At 51.3% G+C, this 16,731-nt stretch overlaps 7 protein-coding genes across 7 annotated transcripts; 3 read left to right on the forward strand and 4 right to left on the reverse strand.

Annotated features, from left to right (window-relative positions):
* Positions 1–160: 160 nt before the first annotated feature.
* Positions 161–2,167, forward strand: PtrM4_026800 (uncharacterized protein; the record flags this gene model as incomplete). Its single annotated transcript, XM_001932396.2, has 1 exon — positions 161–2,167. The coding sequence occupies one exon, from the start codon at positions 161–163 to the stop codon at positions 2,165–2,167; it is 2,007 nt and encodes a 668-aa protein (XP_001932431.1).
* A 910-nt stretch (positions 2,168–3,077) lies between these two features.
* PtrM4_026810 (uncharacterized protein) lies at positions 3,078–3,731 on the reverse strand (the record flags this gene model as incomplete). Its single annotated transcript, XM_066103736.1, has 2 exons — positions 3,078–3,317; positions 3,378–3,731. 2 exons carry the CDS (start codon positions 3,729–3,731, stop codon positions 3,078–3,080), a joined length of 594 nt encoding a protein of 197 aa, XP_065965938.1.
* Positions 3,732–4,224: 493 nt separating this feature from the next.
* PtrM4_026820 (uncharacterized protein) lies at positions 4,225–5,336 on the reverse strand (the record flags this gene model as incomplete). Its single annotated transcript, XM_001932397.2, has 3 exons — positions 4,225–5,037; positions 5,089–5,215; positions 5,305–5,336. 3 exons carry the CDS (start codon positions 5,334–5,336, stop codon positions 4,225–4,227), a joined length of 972 nt encoding a protein of 323 aa, XP_001932432.1.
* A 2,672-nt stretch (positions 5,337–8,008) lies between these two features.
* On the reverse strand, positions 8,009–9,360 carry PtrM4_026830 (uncharacterized protein; the record flags this gene model as incomplete). The annotated part of the gene is made up of 4 exons (XM_001932399.2): positions 8,009–8,282; positions 8,668–9,040; positions 9,092–9,285; positions 9,332–9,360. The coding sequence occupies 4 exons, from the start codon at positions 9,358–9,360 to the stop codon at positions 8,009–8,011; spliced, it is 870 nt and encodes a 289-aa protein (XP_001932434.2).
* An 859-nt stretch (positions 9,361–10,219) lies between these two features.
* PtrM4_026840 (uncharacterized protein) lies at positions 10,220–10,420 on the reverse strand (the record flags this gene model as incomplete). Its single annotated transcript, XM_001932400.2, has 1 exon — positions 10,220–10,420. The coding sequence occupies one exon, from the start codon at positions 10,418–10,420 to the stop codon at positions 10,220–10,222; it is 201 nt and encodes a 66-aa protein (XP_001932435.2).
* A 1,060-nt stretch (positions 10,421–11,480) lies between these two features.
* Positions 11,481–13,863, forward strand: PtrM4_026850 (WD40 repeat protein; the record flags this gene model as incomplete). The annotated part of the gene is made up of 2 exons (XM_001932401.2): positions 11,481–11,528; positions 11,599–13,863. The coding sequence occupies 2 exons, from the start codon at positions 11,481–11,483 to the stop codon at positions 13,861–13,863; spliced, it is 2,313 nt and encodes a 770-aa protein (XP_001932436.1).
* Positions 13,864–16,200: 2,337 nt separating this feature from the next.
* PtrM4_026860 (uncharacterized protein) lies at positions 16,201–16,725 on the forward strand (the record flags this gene model as incomplete). The annotated part of the gene is made up of 1 exon (XM_001932402.1): positions 16,201–16,725. One exon carries the CDS (start codon positions 16,201–16,203, stop codon positions 16,723–16,725), a length of 525 nt encoding a protein of 174 aa, XP_001932437.1.
* Positions 16,726–16,731: the final 6 nt, after the last annotated feature.

Below are 16,731 nucleotides of genomic sequence, written 5' to 3' on the forward strand. Positions count from 1 at the left end.
TCCCATTTCTTCCACGATATTGGCTCTATATAGTCCCCCGTTTTCGCCAACAGTGTATTGTATGAGGCCCCATGATATCGCCTCTCAAAACTACCGCATCCAAAAGTCCTCAAATGATTACATGGACGCAGCAAATTCGCGATCGAAGAGAACCCCAGTCATGGTCCCCGCCAAAGCGAAACCCCGAGCTTTTGGCACCATTCAGCGGCACCGCAACCCCCGACAAAAATCCACACATCTTTACACTAGCTTGAGCTCTAAAAAACTCCGTTCTATATTGAGGTGTAATTTGGCTCAGCTTCCAACCCATCAACCTCCACCAACCTGCATCAGCATCCGAAATCATGAGCCCGCTGACTTGACACTTCCGGTAGCTCGAACTCCCGAACAAAGGAGTCTTACAACTACAATACAATTTCATGATTGGTCGCCTAAAATTCAAGCCGTGCGAAAACCTAAGCTATATAACCCAGGAGTCGCAGGATTATGTGATCTTCCAGAAGAGTTGCTCGTCAACATCATCAAATCCGTGGAAAAGTACGATCTTCTCAATATCGTTCGCACTTCCAAGAAGTTGCGACGCATAACTGAAGAGATGGTCTATACTCGTCCTGCGCTTGATAAGCCGTATTCGAATTACTACTTTCCGATTACCAGACGGGTATTTTGCTTCGCTCGCACGCTGATTTGCCGACCTGATCTTGCGTCCAGAGTACAATCGCTCTCTATAACCACCGAATCAGGCTATAGTTCTGAGTATCAAAACTGGTTACCGGATGAGAGTCTGAAAGCATTTGAGGCCATTCGGGAAGTGGGAAAGACGCACGCATGCTGGGCGACCAGGGTCAAAAACTGGATCTACCGCTTGAGGTCTGGTAGTAGTCATGCTTGTGGTGGACTCATCATTGCATCACTACCCAACTTAAAGACACTTACTATCGAAGTCCTGTACAAGCAGATTTCGGGATTCTCGCCATCTCCTTGGGATGGCAGTCGATATGAGCGAAATGTGATGGATTGTCTGTTCGGTAGACCAACAGAACAGGACACTTACCTGGACCTTTCGGAGCTACGAGGCCTGAGAAAGATTGAGAATCTCGAGTTCTTTGGATCCCGTCTTTCCACAAATTGGTGCATTCTGCCAAGTTTGCAAAGATTAAACATAGCGCGGGACTCCTTTTGCCCATCTCAGCATAGCTGGAAGGTGATCGGTGACTTCCATACGAAAAGGTCGACCGTTCGATCTCTTTATCTCGACGTACCAACTTATGTGACTTATCGTGGCGAAGGAAATCTTCGCGGGACTGTTAGTCCACAGTTCATCTCGCCGGAGAACTTCCCTTGTCTCGAGACGTTAAGCATCCTCTTGACAAACATCGACTACAACGGGATCCGAGATATAGAGATACTCGTCGAGCCAGGACATGGGTACATGGATAACCTTATATCCCGTCTGGTATCAATTTCAGCATCGATCACTACACTGGATCTCGAACCCTTCGGCAATCGTGGCCACACCTTTCTCGACTATCTTAAACCTATCACTACCCTCGCAGCTTTCAGCAAGCTGAAAATCCTTAACATAACCCAGGATCTTCTCCTTGGTCATGACTTTGGGTTGTGTTCCAATGGCGCCCCACATCCAGCTTCTTCTCATCCCTTTATGCTTCTCCCAGGCACTCTCAGGACGCTTTCAATACAACATCCAACTACCCGAGTATTTGGATGGCTTGATGAGTTTGATAAAGACGTTGACTCAGACGCATTTCCAGACTTTGAGGGTATATTACTGGGGTGTCAAAGTATCCGAGGAGATAGTTATCCGGAAATGTATGCGGAGTGGGACGTATGGGACGAGCAGCGCCATCGTCCTTACTATGTGGCTGTGGGATATCGAAAATACGACGAGCACCCGTCCTGGTACGACGGTACATGGTCAAAGGACTGGGACCCCTATGTCACTCGAGTGGTAAAATTCCTCAACAACTTGCATGTAAAAAATGACACCAGAGGCCGACCAGTAGTACATCGTGAGTTGACGAGAACCACGAGCAATTTTTACCCCGTACTGAACCGAAGAACCGTCGATTACATGATTTTGAAGAGAGCTCTTCCGAGATTTTTCGACTCTGGTCTCAGCGTATACCCATACTTCGAAGCTACGTAATGTTAATGTTAATGTAATGAGTATGAGTCGATTCAAGCACCATTGTGTGCTCAATACCGCGTTAGAGAGATGAGATAGGATAGAAGAAGGAAAACCCTGTAGTAGTTTTGGCAATTAGGATTGCTCAGTACGTGGATACTAATTGAGAACTGTACCATCTTTGATTTGGATTCTCTTTAATACCCTTATTGTCGGATCACAGATATCAACGACATCTCAGCCACGCGATCGGCCGCACTAATCTCGGCCACGCGAGCAGGCGCACTGATATCAGTCACGCGGACAGGCGCACTGATCGCGGCGTCCGAGCAGCGCTCAGACTAGACCTCCTATATCTAGCTCTTCCATAGTTCCCCTTCGCAAGACAATTAATCAGAACCATCACCGAACAGAATGCATTCCTAGTTATCGTTATTCCCTTTCAGCACTAGTGCTACAGCCCTACCAACACTTATTTATTTAGTTCTGTGTAATTCCACCTATCCGGCCTATCGTAATCCCCGAGTTTGGTAGAAATGAGGGTCAGCGTATGTTTCTACGACGCTATCAACATCGCGGTTGTAGATGTATATAGAGATACCGAGAAATGGACCGAAGAATGTTTCGCCTAAAAAAGACGCCGTTTTACATACGAAATCATCCCAGAATATGTCTCTTGGTAGCTCTTCTGATAGGTTTTGTATAAAGCACGAGGCGTCACTATGTCAACCCGGAGAAGAAGAAGGAAACCGAAAAAGATGAAAGGCATAGAGATTGGTTCACGAAGATAACAGATGAGCAATCGATGTATGATACATAATGGAAGACAATCCTTAATCTAACACCCTACCAAACCATGACAGCTTTCAAAGATGATGTCTCATATCAGATGTTCCAACTGCCCTTCCTCCGCAAGATCGTCGCCCAGCTCCTAAGCCCGAACATTCTCTTCAGCAGCCAGAGCCCTTAGAGCCCGTACTTGTCGATCCTCGTGTCTCACGTCATACCCCAGCGTGAGGTAATCGTCCGAGTGAATCTTCCAGGTTTCTGAGGAGTCTACAATGAAGGCGATGGTGTCGGTTGCGCAGTGGTCATTGATGCCCGGCACCATGTAATGCCAAGTTTTTTGGCTAGGTGCATCGCGTTGAGGCAGATCGAGACAAAATTGCATCTACGGTAAGCGTTTATTAGCGATGTATTCTAAACAAAGTTGTTTTGGTAGGTGACTCACCCCATACGATTTGCTCGATGGAAACTGGTGCGTATCCAGTACCCACTGCGCCATGCCGGTGCCCATACCATAGTGGCTGAAAGCGAGATCGACAGCAAAGTAGATTCCGAGCCTTACAAGGATGAGGATGGAGAAGGCGGACCAGACGCAGCAGAAGGCGACAACATACTTGGCAATGCAATGGTCTTTGCGAGACGAGACTGGCTCGATTGGATGCTTCACTTCGTCTGTATCGCTGAAGAGGCCGCATTGTGATTCTTCGTCCTCGGCGGCAGCAGCTGGAGAACTCCGAAACCACGCAAGCAGTGAAGCGTGCGGTGAGATGACTTCCGCATTCTCGTGTGACAACAACATTCTTCTCTGTCTTGGTATTCTTGCTCCGAAAGATGAGTATAAGTTATACGTGATTCAGCAAGGCGCCAAAAATTGATGATGGGAACAGTGGGGCCAAATGTCACGTTGATGATTTGTGCGTGAGCGGTGGATAAGAGAAGAAGAGAAGAAAACCATGATGAGGGCTTGATATCTGTACATTCAAACACGGCAGGCTCATCGCATGCGGTAGAAAGTACGTTGCATGCAAAGATTGTAAGGCGGTTGCGATGGGGAACCAGGGTGGATGGTAGGAAGAATGCAGGTGCTACTTGGAAGGTGGACCTAGAATGCAACATGTATATGGTCCCCAAAAATATATTAAGCAGGCAATACTAGCGAGCTTACTGCTCAGCTCGACGACTATCTGTATGGAAGTAACTGTACATATACCCCAACGTAGAACGATACCTGCCGATAGAACGCATGCGGTAAGCTACGTGCAGGGCCTAGGACAATCCGCCACAAGACTATCTTATCGGGTATTTGTAGTAGATGCTGTAAAAAGGGGGGCTGAAGCTGCAAGGCCGCCAGTGACAGGCGGCCTGGGCATGGTTCCGAACAAGCTAGGAACTGGCGTGGCAGATTTCCGTTCAGAACTAGCACTGCTACCGAACAGGCCCGCATACCCAGATTGTGCAGGCTCCGTCTTCTTAGGCCAGGACTTGATAAGCAGGAAGGAAAGCTTGTCGATAGTCTCTAGTTTTGCCTCGAGGCCTGGTATCTCTGCCACGTTGACTTGGAAGTGTACCCGGAAAGCTCTTACTACGGTATCTCTGAGACCACGATTTGAATCCGGAGTGCTACTGTAGGCGATCTGAACGGCGTTGATGAAGTCCACGGAATTAGAGTGGTGATGGAGCGTCTCTTCGAACTTGGCTTTGGCGACACCGCCAAGACCCGCAACTTGATACTTGTCGGCAAGTGCGTACATTGTTGCATGGATGGTGAGTGGCTCCTTGACTTGAATGCCCTTGCATATTGTTTCGCCAATGCTGGAAGTGAGAGCTAGCTCAGGCGTGCCGATGCTAAACACAAGCTGCTCGATCTTGGTTAAATTTGGTGCAAGGCATGCGCACTTTAGATGTTCAGCATCCTTGAGTTGCAGATTACGTGGATGATAAGTTAGGGCAGCTTCTGTATCGCTTTTGTGCTGTTTAATGTTGCCGAAAGCTTTGATACCAACTTCATGAGAAGGGTCATAGTCGCCCACGTAGAGGTAAGCCACCAGTCGGCGTATCATCTCCGGGTCATCTTCTTGCAAATCAATACGCCTTTTCTCCGCTTCCTATCGCAGCGTTAGAAAATGAGGGTGGAACGCATCACAACCACGCCCTACCTTTCCAGGGAACTTAAGACTTTTGGCAAAGAATTCGCAAGCTGAGCCTACGACAACAGAATGAACTGCGAATTCCGATCCGCCGCAGCTAATGACCAAGTCCGTGAAGTCGCCATTCTTGTAAGCCCTAAAGAATCTTAGTACCACATAAGTGTACATGTGCGCACGCGAGTGGCCATGTCACTAAGCAACGGGGTTCCGCTAGTATTGACTTACCTGAGGATATGAGGCGGGCACGTGGATACCATTATCACGGGTTTACGGAAAGTGTGGGGTGGATCCAGAAGTGTGAGTTGCAACCGATTATTTGGGGACCATTGTAGGGGAAGTTCGGTAAGCTACATTGTTTTGTTTACTTCGGTATAACTGCGGGATGATGAACAGTGGAGCCAACAATTGTCGTAACCCAACTAAGTTAGCCGTAGCTTGACCTCCGCAACTCCCCGCGTACCCGTACCCAGATTCGGATAGCGCCGAACTAAACCGCTGAGTCGAGCTCGATAACCTAATACAGTTTTCCTCAACTCCCTTACAACATAACATGAACAATAAATCCGCTAGGTCTGTCTAAACGTGCGAAGTTCAAGATATGAAGTTGTTCGGCTTCGGGAATTACATGCAGCACGTAAGCGCGAACCACGCTAACGACTAGGGCATATCGGATCCCCATAGCCAAACACCGTCTTATAACAGAATCAATTCCCCGCAGCTGGAAACCGTCGGTACCATTCTTCCTGACTCTATGGGAATCTGGGATGCTTCCGACAAATGAAAACGATATTTCACCAAGATCCGGGCGCAGAAAACTGAAACGATGCGACAAGACTACATCCATGCGGTTTTAGCACTCTAGAGATATTAGCAGATGAAAAGAAGCATGGAGTGGAGGAAGGCATCCTTTAGCCTGGCCGGACTGGCGGAGGATTAATGTTAGCTTCTTGGACGCTACCAGGACCCCTGGCGGCCGAACAGAAACAAGCACTCTTGACCCCAGTTTAACACGAGGAGACCCACAAAACGGTAGACGTCAACAATTGTCAGTATAGATACCTACATGTACAGAACAGAACAGAATCATCGCGAATATGGAGGGAAATTTCGGCGAGAGGAGAGCCATCAGTCCATCGAAGACGCTCTATCTCAATATCCAGGGTTCAACCGACCCTTAGACCTTCCCGAGGAACGGCCGTGCCATATGCAGGGCAGTACTGGGCCGTACGGACTTTGCCTGTGTATCCCGAAACACCTATCCAACAAGATACCCGTCGGAACACGTAACCGGTGGTCATCCCGAAGTCAACCTGGACGAGCATCGCAGACGCAGGATTCGGTCCTACACTACATAGTGGGCTGCAATCATATCGGAGTGGAGTCGATATAATTGATGGGCAATCGAGATGAAAGCCGCGCGGAGGAAGGCGACGGGAGGTTCGATATCGCGTGCAGCCCACGACGGTATCAACGGAATTGCCATAGCCCCCGATAAAATTACCCACCCAACCACGGCTGCAGGTAGACGCAGGTGTGTCGGATGCGGAAACAGACATCACGCCGCCTGGCTGCAGCGCAAGCAGAAGAAGATAATCACACCTGAGCATGCTCCCTAGATAGCGACCACATTTCCTGAGCGCAGCCAGCCACGAAATTATCAATACAGCGAGATAACAGCCTCACACCACCATCATCTCACATAACCCACCACCTCAATATTACGTTCCCCGAGGCTGAGAACTAACCCCCAACCTTCGTCCTCCACCAACATCTCACGTAATCCGCGCCGGAATCCGAAATTTTCACAACCCAGCCCACCCATCGACTCAACCCCTACTACCCGTCTTATCATAGAGTGACATGGTGACATACCCACTGCCCCAACCACATCCCGCTCCCTTCATCTTTTTCTAGCCCCAACCCCAACGGCGTCGGTAATATCGGTGTCCGGCAACAAAACGGTTGACCGTGCTAGACAACAAAACGCACGCTTATCTATCATCTCGATACGATGACATTTGCTTTGCCCGCACGAAATGCCGGAGTATCAATGCGCGGGGTATCAAAGCGTTGGGGGACGGGGAAAGAAAGGAATTGCCAAGACGGACACACCACGCCGATGTCCGAAGCTAGGTATCGTAGTGATGAGTACGGAGGGCGGAGGGCGGAGTGCGAGTTTTGTAGGCTAAGTGTATAGTTTTTGCGGGGAAGGGCAGGAAGGAACCAAGGTGTGAAAAGGAAAATGATGTCGGTGATGGTGGGGGAGATAAGGTTTTGGCAGATGCTGTATAATGTCAATTATGATTTTGAAAGTCTCTTCAGACGACATGAATGTATTCACTTGAATAATAGCGCACGGAGACTTGAAATGAATGTTTTAGGGCTAAATGAGAGAGTGCATGTAAAAAATGTGATAGATTGATACATAAAGCTACCGAAAATATGTTGAGACCCGCTGCGTGAGATCGCTAAAAGTACTGGAAGAACCACCAAAGAGAAAAGAACCTGGCGCAGAGAAGATCTGCTTTGTGGGACGAGGAAGGACCCGGCCGATCAGTGTACGATCAGCTTATGTGGGCGGGATGCAGCCACTATGCACGGCTGCGCGGCTTGTGAGACATGCTGACCCCACAATGCCTTGGTGGTCAATTGTGGCCGTTGTGAAACGTTTTGGCTTGGATTGGAGAAATTCTCATAGGCCCAAACAGCATGTAGTGCATGCACGTTGGAAGTGAGGTACTACTGGTAAGCCTCCCGAAGCAATCTCCATATGGGACGCGCGTTGTTTTTGCAAACTTGAGCTTACGACGCCATGGAAAGAGCATGGCGGTATGCATGCATCTGCACCTTGGGCGTTGGAGATTCGGTCGGAGATCGGGCGGTGACGGTGGCTTCTCAAAGCCAAGCCCGTGAACGATAGCCGATCCACTCAAGAAAAGACGGGAAGACCGCTGGCCATGCGAAAGAGCTCAAAGGCAAGACCAGGCGTCTCGCGAACCACCATCTCGACGTCAGGTCGCAGGGACAGGCTTGGGTTGGCGCGGAAGGTCTGGACGATGATGTCTCGTAGACCACGATCAGTGTGGAAGGTAGATTCGTATGCTTCCTGGCATGCCTCTGGGAACTCGACGCTGTTGAGGTGCAGCTCAATCTGGTCGGCAAATTTACTCCGTGCCAGCGCTTTCAGGCCCGCAATCCCATACCTGTGATAGTTGTTAGCATTCATGTTCCAAACTAGGCAATGTATGGTAGCAGCCGCATAAAAAGCTAGTGATATGCTGACGCGGTCGGTGTCAAAAGTGCACATGGCCTGTCTGCATGAGGCAACAATTGGTCGGACTTGGATTTGTACGCAGAAAAAAAGAGCGCTGCGTGCTACTCGACAAGGGGACGTGCATTAAGCGTTGCCATTGGTAATGTGGGTCGTGGTGGTGACGCAGATAGCGGGGGATGTCGGCGTTTGGGAACGCCGCGATGCACCTCGTCATAGCCAAGACCAGTGAATCTGCAAGTGCAGATGAAAGCAACCGCAGCAGACCAGGATGCGAACAAATGAAAAGCAATGAGGGTAAAAATGGTGGTACGTACTTCTCAGCGATGGCGTAGACCTTCGCATGTGTGACGAGATGCGTCGTCTCAACGTCGAATTCCTGCTCGGAGTGGATGCTCTCAATATCGTCATCCTGGAGGAAATCATCGACCATCGGCGAATCGGGCATCTTGATAGATGCGTCCATGTTCTGGAACGTGTTCTGCTCTGGCGGAGGGGTCATCGGCATTGCGTTGTTAGCCGCCGCTACGAGCGCCATGAGCGGATCTTCAACGGCGGTAAGGTTCAACTTCTTCGGCGTGTTCCGTCTGGTGGCAAGGTGTGATGCTTGTAGTGACGCTGGTCGGTTGGATCGTTGAGATGAGCGGCGTGAGAGTGGCTTTTTGGTGAGATAGTCCATGTGGTAGAAATCTAGACAAGTTAGCACATGCAGGGAGAAACGCTCATCTGATGGCTGCTTACAGTGGATCATGTGCTCTACAGCCTCAGCGTCATCTTCACTGAGGTTGATGACTCCAGTCTCAGCTTCCCTGAACCCACTTCGGCAGGCGCCCTGGAAGAAGGTGGATCTTGTCGCGAGAAGTACACGATGCACCTGGTATCTTTTTGTTCCACAAACAATGGTCAGATCTGAGTATTGGCCTTGTTCGAACAGTCTGATGGACTTAGCGGAAGTTGTATGAAAAGAATGATGAGACTTACGAGGCAAGGGCCGACCTAAGTTCGATCATTGGTGCGTCCATTGTGTATGTGTGAGAGTGTGTATTGAGTTGTGTATGTCAAGTGTGATTGGGGTTCTTGATGTGCTTTATGGGTTTGAAACAGGCGGGGACAGCCTTCTTGAAGCAAATGCTCGCTCAAGATCCAGAGCAGATTGGTGTCAAAAGAAATATAGCCAACGGGTCTGGCGAGCTTTGTACGGTACGTAGGGGTCGGGTTACGATCACAGGGGCAGCTCGAGACCCGAGGAACTGTAGGGCTGATGCAAGGGTACCAAAGTCGATACCAGTAGACGGGGGCCGAGCCGATCGAGACAATGGGGTAAATGCGCTGGGGTATATTGAATTTGGGTTGACTTGTGCAAGAAGAGCAGTTTGGTGTAGGAGGGGCTATGGTCCTCTTGTAGGCTTCTGGCCGTCGTTTGCAGCCAGGGCACGCGTCCTCCCTCCACGACGCATTCAGTTCGGTGACTGGGCCGTTGCATAGACGGCGTCTAGGCGAGTCACAGGGTATACCCTTCGTGCAGTTTGCGGCCCACAATGCAAGATGACACGCAACGCTTCGTCAAGAGCAATCGATGGCTTGGCTTCGGCGCGAGCGCCCGCAGGACTAGGCCCGTACGGGGCGGCCTTTCCCAAGCGTCTCGTGCGCAACAGGGCCAGCTATGTCACGCGTGAGGCCGGTGCTCTAGCGGAGCTGCAGGTTGCAACGCGAGGCCGACATGGCGAGTTGCGAGGGCAATTTTGGCTGCAGGGAACATGACCGCGAACAGCGCGGCGGAACAAGGCAGCTAGAGCCATAGAGCCCGGTCAAGTGACGAGGCCTAACGCAGACTGCGCCTCTTGTTCTTGTTCTAGCTGTGCAGTTGATTTACTTGCTACCGCTGGTCCTGGCTGGCGCCAGCGAGGCCAGAGCGTCGGCGAAACCCGACTGCCGCGCTCCGTCGAGGGCGGACACGTTCCAGGAAGTGACGGTCGTGCTGTATGTACGTCCTGTGAACTGGAAACCTTCAGCGGTTGCTGCACCACGGAGCTGGTCCACCAAGACCTTGACGTTTGGCAGCAGCAGCATCGGTGCGTGGGTGGAAATGCAGGACCCGCTGCGCTTCTGACCATTGGCCTTCGTTAGCGACGGGTCCCCGGAGATGCAGACGCCATACTGAGTCGATGTCCAATACCGTGCTCGCTCAGGGTAACTGCAAACGGCGCTGCATCTATTCCGTCTCAAGAAGAGATAAAGGAATTATGCATTGCGTAAAGTTTGCTACCCCGGTTTCGAATTCATTCGTCTCCGAAGGCGATCCTAGGGTTTACACATACCACGACTGCGACATGAGGGCGTACGCTCAGCTCACCCCTTACAGCCGCAGCGGCCTACAATGGCGCCAGTATACACAATACTAACCCCGCATTCGTATCAGCGTGCGCCTAGAAGGCCATCGATGGCGTTGACCGCGCTTGGAACATGCCTGCGCCGTTCCAGTACCGTGTTGCTCGATCGCGACGTAATCTGCAGCCACGTCCCAGCCAGACGGTCTGGACGTGTGAGGACATCGTAAGATCCGTCTTGGTCCAGATGTCCAGATCCATGGACGTCTTGGTGGCAAGCCATAGCTGAACCAGGAAACAAGGCGGCCCGTGCCATTGGTACCGTACAGAACATCAAATACTCTGTCAGCCGCAAGCTAATCCACGTGGATAGCCGCTGTGGGAGCTTACCATCGACTTGCTCTTGTTCATGCCATGTCTAGTAAAGTGTCAGAGATAATTGCCAAGGCTCAGACGAGTGGTAGAAGTAGGCACATGCTTGGGTGAGGCTGGAGTGATGACAAAATTCATGTCACGTGTGTCTCATGTGGGGGTCTGGCTGACATAATGGCAAATGACATGGCTGCGTCGGCGGTCGGCCACTCGCGAAAGCCTGACGTCGACGGTCGACGCAGTAAAGCTCTACGGCAGGAGTCACCGCGACCACTCGGTCCAGGCAAGAATTCGATCGCAAGGCAGCCGAAGCCCTTTCACTCACATCGTATGGGTGAGAATATACTTTCTCTCTAGTGTGTATTTCCTTCTCTTCGCCCACTACTCAGCTCCCCCGCCATTGAGCAAGCAACCCCGCGTACCACTCGACCATGGCCGACTTCAAACTATCAGCCACTCTGCGTGGTCACGAGGATGATGTAGGTACTTTTCTTATGCTCTAAATTTGACTACTGCACTCGGCACGATTCACACTGATCCCTGCTCTAGGTCCGCAGTGTCGCATTCCCTTCGCCGTCCTCGGTTGTCTCTGCATCGCGAGACTTTACCGTACGAGCCTGGACACAGCAGTCAACAAAGCCGCCAACATGGGAAAGCACCATCAAGACCCATGGCAGGGAATTCGTCAACTCGCTCGCCATTGTCCCACCCTCGTCTTCCTTTCCCGAAGGCCTGGTCGTATCAGGTGGCAAAGACCAAATCATTGACGTACGGAAGCCGACCAAGAACCTCGACGACGACGCAGACGCACTTCTCATAGGCCATGGCAATAACGTGTGCGCTCTGGATGTGAGCGAGGACGGAAAATACATTGTCAGCGGCAGCTGGGACATGGAGGCACGGTTATGGCAAGTAGGAAAGTGGGGCGAGTCTACAGTTCTGCAGGGTCACTCTGCGTCTGTATGGGCTGTCCTTGCCTACGACAGCAACACGGTCATCACGGGTTGTGCCGACAAACAGATTCGCATATACAACATATCAGGTTCGGCATCGCCTGTACGCTCGATCCAGGCGCCCGAGGTTGTTCGCGCTCTCTGCCGATTACCTCCGGGTCACCCCTCTGGCGCCCAGTTTGCATCAGCGGGTAATGATGCAGTCATTCGATTATGGACACTTAATGGACAGCAGGTGGCAGAGCTACATGGCCATGAGAACTTCATATACTCACTAGCCGTGCTCCCCAACGGCGGTTTAGTGAGCTCTGGCGAAGACCGCACGGTGCGGATATGGGAGAACAACCAATGCATACAGACCATCACACATCCGGCAATCTCAGTATGGACCGTGGCTGTATGCAATGAGAACGGCGACATCGTTACTGGCGCTAGCGATAAGCTCGCACGCATCTTTACTCGTGATCAAAGCCGCTATGCTGCCGAATCCGAGATTCAGCAATTTAACGACGATGTCAAGGGATCCTCGATACCACAGCAGACGGTGGGTGACATTAACAAGGAGCAACTGCCTGGTCCAGAGTTCCTTACACAGCGATCAGGCACCAAGGAAGGTCAAGTGCAAATGATCAAGGAGATGAACGGCAACGTGTCGGCATATCAATGGTCGGCAGGCGCGAGCCAATGGGTGAATGTCGGCACCGTCGTTGACTCAGCTGGCAGCGGCGGACGCAAGATTTCACATGCTGGCAAAGAGTACGACTATGTATTTGATGTTGACATTGAAGATGGCAAGCCCCCGCTGAAGCTGCCTTACAATCTGAATCAAAACCACTACGAAACAGCGCGCAAATTCATCGAAGACAACGAACTACCATTGACATATCTCGATCAAGTCGCCAACTTCATTGTCCAGAACACACAAGGTGCAACACTAGGTCAAAGCACCGCGCAGGGGGCGGATCCATGGGGTTCAGATGCACGGTACCGTCCTGGTGACGCTAACCAGGTCTCGGCTCAGCCTCCGCCCGCGCCTCCAGCTGCCAAGATACTCCCGCAAAAAGAATATCTCCCAATCACAACTGGAAACCACAAGATTATCTTCAAGAAGCTTACAGAGTTCAATGAAGCCCTAGTCAAGGACGGACAGAAGGGCATCTCGCTGAACCCGCCAGATGTTGAGCAGTTGAACGCAACCGTCACCGCGTTGGAGAAAGGCAATGGCAAAGGCATCGACATTACTGGTGTCCAGCTCCTTGTCAAAGCTGCAACACAGTGGCCAGCAGATAAGCGTTTACCCGCTCTTGATCTCCTACGTCTAGTCCTTGCCTTTGAAGGACCAGCAGCTTTCCTGGTCTCGCCAGAACAGAATCTGCTACCAAACCTTCTTGAATCAGGGGTGTTTACGGAGTCGTCTCCGCCAAACAACACAATGATGGCCATACGGTGTCTCAGCAATCTGCTCCAGACTGAAAAGGGAAGACTACTTGCCAGTACAGAGTTTGATACCATTCATCCCTTGGTATCGCCGTTCCTGGCGTCGCCGAACCGGAATTTGATCATCGCACTCACTACGCTGTACATCAATTATTCGGTTCTTCTCAACTCCGAGAACAATGCCGACCGTGCACTATCACTACTTGACGATTTATCGAAAATACTCACTACGGCCACTGACTCCGAGGCTGTATACCGTGCACTCGTCGCTACTGGTACCTTGTTGTGTTTAGGGCCCGATTTCTGTGAGGCTGGTAGGGACATCCTTCAGATAGGCGACGCGATTACCCGTGCCGAGCAGAAGGTCAAGGAGCCACGCATCAGGAACGTCGTTGCCGAGATTCGGCAAAGGCTGCAAGGCTAGAAGCGGCATGTATCCTTGCCATATCGTACCATGCAAAGGTTCCGGTGAGCTAGACACAGCTCGATCCTTGACATAATCTGTGGGCCGTGCTATACAGCGGAGGTGGAGATTTTGGAGTACTCCGGGCGCTTGGGTTTCGAGGTAGATGAGGTAAGCGCATTGGGCGGACTATCGTATCATCCTTCTAGCGTATAGAGCAAAGTGAAAGCATGGATAAACACTCATCATTCATCGAACGATTAATCGTTACACCCATCATGAGCGGGGCCTGTATAGTCTGCAGTACCTAGCCTTTCACTCGGCCAATCGTCTGCACGCCCATTGCCATTTACCGGAAAAGCTGAGCTGCTGATTGACATGGTTCATGCAACCACTACGGTGATCAGTATCCATCTATCTTGCAGGTTCCCCCGCATCTCCACGGCCACAAGAGGCTCTAGACTAGACTGCAGCTATCGGCAACGTCAAATCAATACGCATGTAACACACACACGCAGCTCTAGTCTGACATACTGCATGCAAGTCATCTCGCCCTAATATTTGCTTTCACAGCTTCTTCCGAGTTGCCATTGTAACGGACATGCATGTATTAGCCATGCCATTCATTTTGTTTCTGCATCACGAGAACGAAGCCTCTCTTGTCACCGCCCGTTGCATGTGATCCTTTTGTGCCAAGACTAATTTTTCTTCTTCGTCTGATATTCATTTTTCCGCGGGGGCGCAGATGTGTGTGTTCCCCTCAGCTTGGCCGCTACAAGCAAAGATAATTCCCCAGCCGACATGTCGTGCGTTCCCGACGTAAGCACGCTGTTTTATCCTGTGCTCTACGTTTTCCCGCACGTGAAAAAGCAGCACTAGGCACATATTCTGTGCGCAATATCACGACTTTTCTGAAACATCGCCCGCGACAGGGGCAGGAGTGGGAAACGGGACTTGACGTCACATCTTCCCTTGCCTCTTGGGCTTGACTCGCCGGCAAGATGAAAGCTTGGTTCTAGTTTCCGCCAGGGTGCACTATACGAATGGGAAAGGGGGGCGGATGGGGGCAGACAGCAGTGGAGAGGAGTAAGTAATCACCGGTTAGCCCGTCGTGGTATCCACATCTCACAGGAGATGGTGCCAAACTTTAACTTTTGGGCAAGAGATGTCACTAATCTCCCAATAGCCAAAGGTCCCTTGCCGCTTTGCTTGCAGATGTGGAGAGTGTGTGCCAAAAGCTAGGTGGGTGGTGTGGGTAGCCCAAAGCGGAGCGGATATGTACGTGACATGGGTTGGACTCGGCAAAGAAGGTGAGCGCGCGCCGCTGGAGTGGTAGCGTTAGGCTCTTCCCTTCCCTCCAACCCTGGCTTGTCTTGCCCTGCCCTTTCTCTTTACCTACCCTCTGGCACTAACACCGGTCGTTTGGGGAAACAGCACCAGGGGAGGCGAAAGGAGCAGGTGTTTGGTAACGGTGACGATGACGCATGGTTCTCCATTATTATCCAAAAACACTCTTTCCCCAAACCACACAGACAGGGCTGCAGACTCCATCTCATACCCCCGCTTCATTTACCAAACCATGAAAACCTGCATCGCGGATCCATGGGACGCAATGTGCGGTGGAAATGAATGTGTGCTACTCGTGGACCAAAAGTCGTGGCCAGATGATTTCTGTCGGCATGTCGGCGTTTGGACAACGCCGACTTCTAACAGCCTAGTGCAGAGGGTTGGTCGTGTGTGCCAAGCGGTGTGTTGCGCGGCCATTTAGTTTTCTTGCCCTTTTGCCATGTCACGCGGTGTGTGCTGTACTATGCAGACTTTGGGGCGAAGTACGTGTTGTGATATGACGGTGCGGCGGTGAGAGTAGTTGGGGTACGGGATGCTCCGTCGCAGGATATTGGTGATATGCAGGGGTTGGGGGGCTTGTGGCGGATGGGGATTAGCGTGGTATTGGGGTTGGAGGGTGCGTGGGAGGTCCCTCTTCGACATGACACCAGAACTGTGATCTGAAGAGTTGGAAACGTGGAATCATACAGCGTTGGAAAGCCTTTTTGTTTTTTAGAGATGCTTGGACCAGTGGTTTACATATGTATTCCTAGCACGCTTGTGGCATTGGTCTTGACGTCAGCGAAATCATGGAAGCGCGTCAGAGATGTGCGGGAGGTCATGAAGGCATCATTGTTCGCTCGTAGCTCGACTTAGCAAAAAGAGAGTCAAAAGCTTCAAATGGAGTTCTCATTCAAAATCTCGTCGCATTCTGCATCTCTTCAAGATTTTCTTTCAGCTACCAAGTCACTACAATAACCAACCGTCCACGAACCTCAATCCAGCACATCAGCCAACACCACTAATTTCAAAATGTCGGCCAAGAACATGCAAGGACTGATGGACGTGAAGCAAAGGAACGGCAAGCCATCACCATCTTCCCGAACAACGACCCAACCCATACTAATCCCCCATACAGTCCTCGACGCACCCCTCCACAAGCACTCATCGGAAGCCTCCGCCCCATTCTCCCTCCCTTCCTCCATCCACGCCGGAATGTGTACAGACAGGAACCCCATCGCAGCCATACTCACAAACTCCTTCCTCGACCTCGCCTCATCCAACGGCACCGATCTGCGCAAAGCGGGCGTAGGCCCCGACCAACGCTACTGTCTCGATGCCTCAACCTGGAAGAAGGCGGCGGATAATGGCGGCGAAGTTCCGCGGGTGAAGCTGGAGGCTACGCATAAGGGCGCGTTGGATAAGGTTGAGTTGGAGACGCTGAAGAAGTGGGCGGCGGGGCAGGATAAGGATAGGGGGGTTGTGTGGCCGAGTGAGGGGAAGGAAAGTTGGGCCAGGGAGAGTGGGGATATTGGGGCGAAGGAGCCGCGGTCTTGAGGAGGG

Source organism: Pyrenophora tritici-repentis, chromosome 1, assembly GCF_003171515.1.
Source record: "Pyrenophora tritici-repentis strain M4 chromosome 1, whole genome shotgun sequence".
NCBI classification, from domain to species: Eukaryota; Fungi; Ascomycota; class Dothideomycetes; order Pleosporales; family Pleosporaceae; genus Pyrenophora; species Pyrenophora tritici-repentis.